Source organism: Megalobrama amblycephala, linkage group LG4, assembly GCF_018812025.1.
Source record: "Megalobrama amblycephala isolate DHTTF-2021 linkage group LG4, ASM1881202v1, whole genome shotgun sequence".
Classification (NCBI taxonomy): domain Eukaryota; kingdom Metazoa; phylum Chordata; class Actinopteri; order Cypriniformes; family Xenocyprididae; genus Megalobrama; species Megalobrama amblycephala.
This window is the reverse complement of record NC_063047.1, coordinates 18,151,302-18,161,193: the sequence shown is the minus strand read 5'-3', so window position 1 is coordinate 18,161,193 and position 9,892 is coordinate 18,151,302. Positions and strand designations below refer to the sequence as shown.

Below are 9,892 nucleotides of genomic sequence, written 5' to 3'. Positions count from 1 at the left end.
TATATATATATATATATATATATATATATATAGTAACTTTTTATGGACCACAAAACCAGTCATAAGTTGCACAGGTATATTTGTAGCAATAGCCAACAATACATTGTATGGGTCAAAATTATCAATTTTTCTTTTATGACAAAAATCATTAGGATATTAAGTAAAGATGATGTTACGTGAAGATATTGTAAATACCATAAATATATCATAAATGTATTTTTGTGAGAGGATATGCATTGCAAGGACATAATTTGGACAACTTTAAAGGCGATTTTCTCAATATTTTGATTTTTTGCAACCTCAGAATCCAGATTTTCACATAGTTGTATCTCGCCCACATATTGTCCTATCCTAACAAACCATTCATCAATGGAAAGCTTTTTTATTCATCTTTCAGATGATGCATACATCTCAATCTCAAAAAACTGACCCTTATGACTGGTGGTTTTGTGGTCTAGGGTCACATATGTGTGTGTACTATGTATGTTTATTATGTGTATATATAAATACACACACATACATGTATTTATGTAAGAAATATTTACATTTATACATGTATATTTATAGATTTATATTTATATATAATTCATATTATATAACATATACTGTATAAATATAAGTTTTATACAAATAAATATGTTGCAGTTGTGAGCACAGACCGCGGGTGGGCGGAGCCGACTGTCTGCACGCTGTTGTGCAACACTGGGTACATCATCAGTAGGAGCTGCTGTGCACGAGACACACACAGCGATCCACACGGATATTCTCACAAGCCATTACATCTGCTGTAGATCATCCAGAGGAGAATGTGCTTTTAACAACCTGTCTGTATTATTCAACAGCTCAACACAACAACAACAAGAAAGAACACTGGAACGCCAAGGGTTTAGTGCAACTTATATACATCACATTTTTATTTCTAATTTATTTTCTTTTGATGGACTCGAGGACGAAAATCAAATTGAGGTGGATTTTCTGAAGTTTTGCAGAAGCTGCCACTGGACTGGATGGAATAATAGTGTGCAACTGCTGAAGAAACATTGCAACGGGGTAAATGATGAACAATCAAAGCATCAAAGAAGTGCACTAGACTGTTTCTGACACTGGAAATCAGAGGATCATTTTATTAAAGCACTTTTTGTTTTCGCGAACTCGGGACTCTTACGCATCCATCATTTTTTCATGTAGCTGATATATTCAGGACAACATCAAAATATCTGTCGTGTGGAATTAAAAAAAAATAATTAAAAGTCATTTGAGCCGGAGGATGGAGGAGCAGAGTCATCTGATGCACACCCTGGGCGGTGTTACCCTCGCCGGACACCCGGTGGCTTTACCGGTGCCTCATGATGGAGCAGACGCGAGAAACAAGCAGGACATCGGAGACATTCTGCATCAGATCATGACCATCACCGACCAGAGCCTGGACGAGGCTCAGGCAAAGTTAGTTCCACAATGACACTTTACATTGCTGTCCATGTTAATACACTTTATTAATGACAACAATAACGTGTATTTGCACGGAGCAAATACACGCTCCGTGCCAATACAAAAAATGCACTTTTTATTCCAGTGAATATTTATCAGCGTGGTTATATAAATATATATTTTAAAAGTCAATTTCGACAGTCCTGAATACAAAATCTATTGGGCACTAGAACGTTCACTGCTGTTGGCCAGGAAAAAAGATACAATTCATTTAACACGCCACACATCCTATAGCGGGGCATGTTGTCACAATGTGTCATTAAACAGCCTATAAGAGGTTTTTCAGCGACATGCTATATATATATATATATATATATATATATATATATATATATATATATATATATAAACGATTAATCGTGATTAATCGCATCAAAGTAAAAGTTTGTTATATACGTGTGCATACTGTGTATATTATGTATATATAAATACACACACATGCACATATATATTTAACAAAAATATATTTATATATAAAATATTTATATCTATATATAATATAAATTTTATATAAATAGCCTATAAAAAAATATATATATATATATATATATATATATATATATATATATATATATATATATATATATATGTATACATGTAAAGATTTCTTAAATACGTGCGTGTGTGTATTTATGTAAACACAAACTTTTATTTTGGATGTGACGAATCATTTGACAGCACTAAATATATATATATATACACACACACATACATACATACTCATATATATATATATATATATATGAGTATGTATGCATGTGTGTGTGTATATATATATATATATATATATATATATATATATATATATATATATATATATATATATATATATATATATATACATACATATATACACACACACACACACACATATATATATATATATATATATATATATATATATATGTATATATATAAAATGATATAAAGTATGGCCTACAGAAATTTAAAATGATAAAACATAAGTGACAACTTACCCCAACCTGACATTTATGAAAAATAGTGTTTTCAGAACAAACAAAAATATTATTTGCTGCTAAAGTACAAAGCATTAAATCAGTTATGTGTTGTCTGTCCTAAATCAGTTGGTATTTAGTAATATTAACAATGTAGAACATATTCAATATAGATATACAGTTTCATTTGTTGCAGACTACCACTTATGTAGAGATCAATGCACTATAATACATTTACCACACTGGTGTTGGTTTAACCATAACTGTATGGTTTTATATAAACCTTTGCCCTTACAAACAATCAATTAAAAGTAGGCTCTCTGTATAAATACACATGCCACATGAAACATAATATTTTATGTTGGCTTCCAAATGAGAAACATTGCTTGAACTTGCTGTGAGGTGCGATCAGAAAAATATATTTAGAAGCACAGTAGAGGAACTTTAATGCAAAATACTATTTTAACTGCATGTGTGAATGATATGATCTTCTAAATAACTTGTGTTTCTCTTTGAAAGAAAGCATGGGCTGAACTGTCACAGAATGAAACCGGCTCTATTCAGCGTGCTCTGTGAAATCAAAGAGAAAACAGGTAAGTGCTCCTTTATGCCTCACACAATACGGTCTCATAATACACCTGCACGGATGGTGCTCTTCAATACAGGCCGCTGTTAAATTCACAATAGCCACCACCAGTGCTACAGAAGCTCACGTTTATTACCGACAATAGTGCTTTTTACACTGACAGATGCTTCCTTACCGAAGTGTAAATGAGCTGCGTATGCAATGTTTTCTGATGATGTATTTTGTAATGGTGTGGTTGATATCTTCAGTAGGCCTACTATTGAGGAAAAATACAGTTTGATTGCGTGTTAACAGAGCACTGTATATATACAATAAGAGGGCTGGAGACATGTTTAATGTTTTAGAGCAACTCGTTGACGTAGACATTGCAGAAACACAGAAATTAAAAAATCTGCATCTAGTAGATGCTTTGCTCATCAGCTTTGAATGTGCAATGAATATCCCCATTTTTAGGTCAACGTGTTACTCTGAGAGGTTCAGATTATGCTGAGATATATGTTGATATTTAAAGGTAGGGTAGGCAATGTTTTTCATAAACACCTTTTGATATACTGGTTGAAACTCTCTTCAAATTCTGATAGCAATTCAAATTCTGATAGAAGTGGTCTAAATATTAAAACATGTGCATATATCTTCTGTGGAAGTCTCAGGACCAAAAAATGTCCGTCCAATCATTGCATTTGGTCCGAATGCAATGATAGGATCCTGCCTGCCTGTCAATTTGCAAGAGATTGTGTATTGAATCATTAATTCAACCAACTCGTTTAAAAACACTGATTCATTTGGGAACGAAACATAGCTGAGTAATTTAATCATTCATTAAATCGATTTGTTTATTAATAATTCTTTCAAATTAAGAAATATTTGTAGGCTGATGTAAAAACCCTACAATAAAATTTGTTTGTAAAATTCGTAAAAATGATGATGTTTAGTCATCACTTTACTGTTTTTTTTTTTAGGTATGTCATACTACCTTTAAATGGTTTAAGATATTTTATGTAACCTTTTAATTTACATATTTACAATTTGATTTACATGTATTTCTATGTTTTGATTCACATGCTTCTTACTTTTTTATTGTTTTTTTTTAGGCTGAAGCAAAAAAAAAAAAAGTCAGAACTAGGTTAAATGACATGTTCTTTTGTTTAGTAGCCTAATGTTCATGTTTGTAAGTCTGAAGTAACCATTTTTGCTAGGGATGCACGATATATCGGCAACCATATCGGTATCTGCCGATATATGTTTGTTTGTTTTTTGTTAAGAAAATTGGGCCGATATATTAAAGCTGATAAATAAAGGATTATTTCCTCCAGCTGAAACACTTCAGATGTGCACTGTTCGCCGTTATGGTTTTGAATTGTTTGAAATATGCTTGATTGAAATCACTTCAAAAAGGGAAAAAAGTTAAGTACAATATACAGCGCAAGTCTGTCATATAGGCTACATAATATTATAATGAAAACATTATAATTGTGTGCTTGGGACATGACTTTTAATGGTGAAACTTTTGTTTTTGTAATCAGGCTCTCAAAAATTACATAAAAACTTTGACTTAGATTTATCTAAGTACAATATATCGGATATCAGCTTTCATATCGGTTATTGGTATTGGCCAAAATTTTCATATCGGTGAATCTAAGGTGGAAAATCATCAATTTATGCAGTATCATGCCTCTCTAGTTCCCAGGGTCAGGACAAACCTGGATGTATCAGAAAATATCAGGCCTGGAAAAGTCATGGAAATAAGTAAAATCAGTCATGGAAACATCAAATAGCTATAGTGATTTTTTTCTAGGTATGCCCAGCTTTACAATATTTAACTGGCTTTATATTTCTTTTTAAGTGTAATCTATGAAATAATTAAAAATCCCTATGCCATAATCACAAATGCTTTGGAAAGCCATAGAAATTAATTGGTGAACTCTGTGGGGCAATTGGTTGTGTAGAAATAGCACAAAACATTCCTTAGTCATGACAGCGGGCTTCAGTGCCAGCGCCGTAAACATTCTGACATTGCCATGGTAGTGAGCAACTCCCCTGTCAACACTGAATATTTTCACAAACACATTTTTTGCAGTGCATGCATATTTGTAAATATGCATCTCTCATTCTGCAAAATCAATTGTCAGCTTTAAGTAAAGCAAAGCAATTGCATTTGATTCATTAGGTTGATTTACAGACGTGTTTTATATTAAGTAAGCGCTTCTGAAGTCTACAGGGGGCATTTTAGTATTGACGCAATCTGACAGAGCTAATGAGTGAAATAAATCAGGATGAATATTATATGCCTATTTGGGCAATAAAACTGAATTAGAAGAAACTATAAAATATAACAAAATTTAAATAAATATCTACATAAACATTGATGCAGGCTGTTGTGTTAGCAATAGAGATAATAGTCATGCAGAAAGTGGTTTGTTAGAGGTTTATGAACGGTAAAGCAGTAGCTGCAACAACATTTTAGCATTTTCTTAAGAACATGCACATGAGCTTTTCAAGTTGATGCTATATGATATGATAATGTTTGTAAGTGCATTGCTATGAGGTTGCAAGGTGTTCTGGGTGGTTGCTGGCCTGATATCTATGATATTCTGGTTTCTAGATGTGGATCGGCTCCCTCGTTCAGTTAAAATTGTCATTTTTTTAAGGGGATCATATGATGCTTTTCAATGTTTTCCTTTTCTTTACTGTGTAATGTGTCTGTTTGTGCATGTATACAATCTACAAAGCTGCTCCAGACCTGCTCCAGACCTGCCTAAAACGCCTTGAACGAAGTCCTGATATTACTTCCTCAAACGTCCATGTCACAATGTGAAATATTAGCATAATGCCCACCCAAAGGCATACGCAAAGAAAGAAGGCGAGGAATTGAAGTGCTGTTGTCATGCTGTCTGTTTGGATGCGAAAGCAAAACCACTTTTACTTTTAGATGTTAAGCAGAGATTAAGATTCATTTATAAAGCTGAGCAGTACAACCCAAAAGCTTGCTTGTGTACAGCAAACCTGGGAGAACGCCTCTTTCACACTGTGAAATGTTCTGCTCAAGTGATGTTGCAAAGTTGGTTGTGATCCATTCAGCTTGATTATCCGCATTTTAAGAATCCGCATCAGACTCAAACTGAAACGGTGAAACCGATGACATTGTTATTAAGTGTGTGTTTATAAATGCTTTAGAAGCCTTGGAAGCTGAAGCTCGCAATTATGGTAAGGGGGGTTACATTTCCGACACATGCTTGAGATGTTTGTTCAATCACAATGCACTTGATCTGCTGGCCAATCAGAACACTCTGAGCTTTTCGGTAGGAGGGGCTTTGTAGAAATCAGTGTGTTTCAGATAGACTTGGAATAGAGGAGCTGCAATAATGTACAGTATGTGAAAAATAATGTTTTTTTGTACATTAAAGCATGTTAAGCTATTCTATTACACCCAATAATCAAAATAATGAACTTTTAAAATAGCATCATACACACAGAAAAAAAGGGGGTTAAAATTGTACATTTAGGGGTACAACAGCTTGTCACTGGGGCAGTACCCTTAAAAGGACATTTTTCTGCCCCAGTGACAAGCTGTTGTACCCCTAAAGGTACAATTTTAAACCCTTTTTTTCTGTGTATGACCCCTATAAAAAAGTACATTTTCTTAGAAATTTAACAACAAACCTCTCTTCAATAAGACACGTTATTTAAGGTTTATAAATGGAAAAGTAGTAGTTGCAACACTTTTTTTTTTTTGCAAATTTTTGCATTTTCTTAAGAAAATGTGAATGGATCACATGCTAAGCTTTCCAGGGTGTTGCCATATGGTTGATAATGTTACAAATTTCAGTTTAAATTGTAATTAAAAAAAAGTCACTTTGCTTAAAAAATGTAACCACAAACCCAGCTTACAAAAATATCTTCTAAGAATATTTTTCTACAGTTCCTATTATAGTAAGTTAACATTATTTCTGAATGTTCTCCAAATGTTCAAAACATCTAAAATGTTAAATCTTGTTTATGTGAATGATAAGGAAACATTCCATTTTATCATTCTTCAAATATTATGGGAATGTTCTTTTGAATGTTCTCAGTCTGAACATTCTGAAACAAGCAGTAACATTTAAAAAATGTTAGACACACAACCAGAAAAAACTTCCCATGAACGATGTATATAAAAAAAATTGTGCTAACGTTTTGAGAACATTATTAAAGACCAGATAATGTTGAACGAATGTTCTGTTAACTTTACTGGAAAAACGTTTGTTCATAAATTTGAGAAAAACCTTGCCAGAACATTTAGCTGAAGTTCTGAGACTGTTTCCTTTTAGGGAAGCTCTCTTTAGTAAGACACCAAGGACCAGATTTACTAACAGCTTGCACCAGCGTAAACCCTCTTTTGGTGTTAAATAACAACTGTCAGGATTTACTAAAGACATCCAATAAAAAATTAGCGCTGAAAAGGCGTGGACAGGGTTATTTTTGTGGCTGACCTTGTTGGAGTTTCCCTTTCAGACGCAAAATTTATAGGAGGAGAGTATTTAGATGAATCATGCAAGGTGATTTACTAAGGTTTGCGCTAGTCAATTTACTGGTATTTGTGCCATTATTTACCGCCCAAAAAAGCATGTCTTAAACCAGACACTAATTTGCGCTGCTCTTGGTAGATTGCGTTGATTATTATGGAAATTATCCAGCTGTGTCTGTATTTTTTAATTTGCATTAGATTACGCGCACAACTTTCCACTCTCATCTGTGCTTTTTTGGAAATGCGTTCTTACGCTAATTTGCCCCATTTAGTAAATCTGGCCCTTAATTTGAGGTATTATGCAGCACCACTAAATGCAATAATCACCATTTCAATATTTCTAATATGTTGGCATTATGAAGTGCACTGTCATAATAAAGTATTAGAAAACCATGAACATGACTAAAAAAGTGACCTAAATACGATTATGAATATGTGCATCTGAATCTGTCAATCATAGTGTTTATGCACACATATTCTCTGTGCATTCGCTGCTGTTCCTGTTCTCCTTCACTATCGCAGCGAGTTGTGCAATTAACTGGGCTGCACAGTGGTTAAGATGTGCTTGACTGTGGTGGGTGGATCATTACACTCTCTCAGCCCAGGCAGGTTGTGTTCAGCTTGCTTACCCTGTAGGCTGTGGAGGACTGTCAGAGACGGGCGGCATGGATCAGTGGCCTGGAAAATGGACACGAGAATGGAGCATAATTGATTTAAATCCCCGGCGTTCCTTCCCTGCTTATGTACTTTCTATGTCAGTGTAGAACTAAAAGCACAATGTACATTTCTTGAGCTAATGTGCTCGGTTCAGCTAATGTCAATGCATTTTGAGTAAGTACATGTTAGTGCATTGTCTTTTATGAAGAAAAATTACAGATCTTTTAAAAGCAAAAGAATTGTTAGTTTTGAAGATATTAGTAAAAGAAACTGACCTAGTGCTAAAAATAACGACAAAAAAGTATCGTACAACTTTGTTTGTGAAGCATTTCATAGGTGAAACTTAGCAAACTGGCAGCTCCAGCAGTAATGAAAAGATTTATCTTGAACTCTGTCATGGAAACTATGTATTAACCTTAATTAAATCCTTTAATAATCATTTAAAAAGGAATTTATACCTGTATGATATTACGCCGAACCCACATTGGACCAGCGGTTGGAAAATGGATGGATTGATTTTTCAGCTGCAGGCGCCATCTTCTGGTCAGACACTGGAATTCATTTGGCGCGACCGTCACAGTGCATTATGGGTATTCTTTAGCCGTTGAGTGTACATCGATTGTACACTTGTTATTGTGGTGCATTGTGGGATTGAATGAGTGCACTCGATAGCGTCCATTATGGTTTCGGACACCACTACAAATGGCTGTCCCCTCAAATAGTGCCCTATTTAAGGGTATAGGGGACGATTTCTGACACAGCCAAAGAGTGGTAATCAGCTGAACAGAAACAGGTGTGTGGAACTAATTAATAACCATGGAAACTAATAAGCCAAATGAACGATGAACACAGGCAAACCAGAACACGAAACAGTGAAAACTAAACCAAAGCAGAACATACACGTTACAGTCATTAGGGTGATACCCTTTCAAAAGGTATTAATGTGTACAATTTAGGTACTAATATGTACCTTTTAGGAGTAAATAAGGTACCTTTTGAAAAGATAGCACCCCAGTGACAGCTTTTGTACCTTTAGTTTCTTCGTCAGTATTTTTGTCTTGTTTTCCAGCGCAAATACCTAAAGATTCTTAAATCAAGATACATTTACTTGAGAAGCAAAATTAAGATATTAAGCCTTGTTTTCTGAAAAAAAAAAAAAAAAAGATGAAAGAAAATTAAGTGACTTCATGCTTAAAACAAGAAAAAATATCTGCCAATGGGGTCAGAAAAATAATCTTGTTTTCCCTTTAGATTAAGTTTATTTTTCTGACTCCATTGGCAGATATATTTTCTTGTTTTAAGCATGGACTCACTTCATTTGAATACATTTTTCAGAAAACAACACTCTAAAAAATTCTGGGTTAAAAACAACCCAAGTTGGGTTGAAAATGGACAAACCCAGCGGCTGGGTAGTTTTATTTAACCCAACTATTGTTTAAAAATGACTATATGGCTGGTTTAAAATGAACACAAAATAGGTTGGAAATTAAAAATCAGACACATAATTACTAGAGGCAACAATAATAATCAAAAGGTGAACATTTATTAATAAGCAATTTAATAATTGTTTATTGTTTCATTATTATTCATTAAACTTATTAAGAAATGTTTATTTATTAAACATATTAATAAATGTTCATTTCCAGCATACTTTGGGCTCATTTTAAGCAAGCAATACAGTAATTTTTAAACAATATTTGA

At 33.7% G+C, this 9,892-nt stretch overlaps 1 protein-coding gene across 2 annotated transcripts in view; it reads left to right on the top strand.

Annotated features, from left to right (window-relative positions):
- Positions 1-716: 716 nt before the first annotated feature.
- pbx3a (pre-B-cell leukemia homeobox 3a) overlaps positions 717-9,892 on the top strand; it is a 61,998-nt gene continuing 52,822 nt past the window's right edge. For both annotated transcript variants that reach the window (XM_048188034.1, XM_048188033.1), the window contains exons 1-2: positions 717-1,443; positions 2,964-3,037. In XM_048188034.1, the coding sequence (XP_048043991.1) occupies positions 1,268-1,443; positions 2,964-3,037 (250 nt within the window). In that variant the 5' untranslated portion in view covers positions 717-1,267. The remainder of the gene's footprint in view (positions 1,444-2,963; positions 3,038-9,892) is intronic.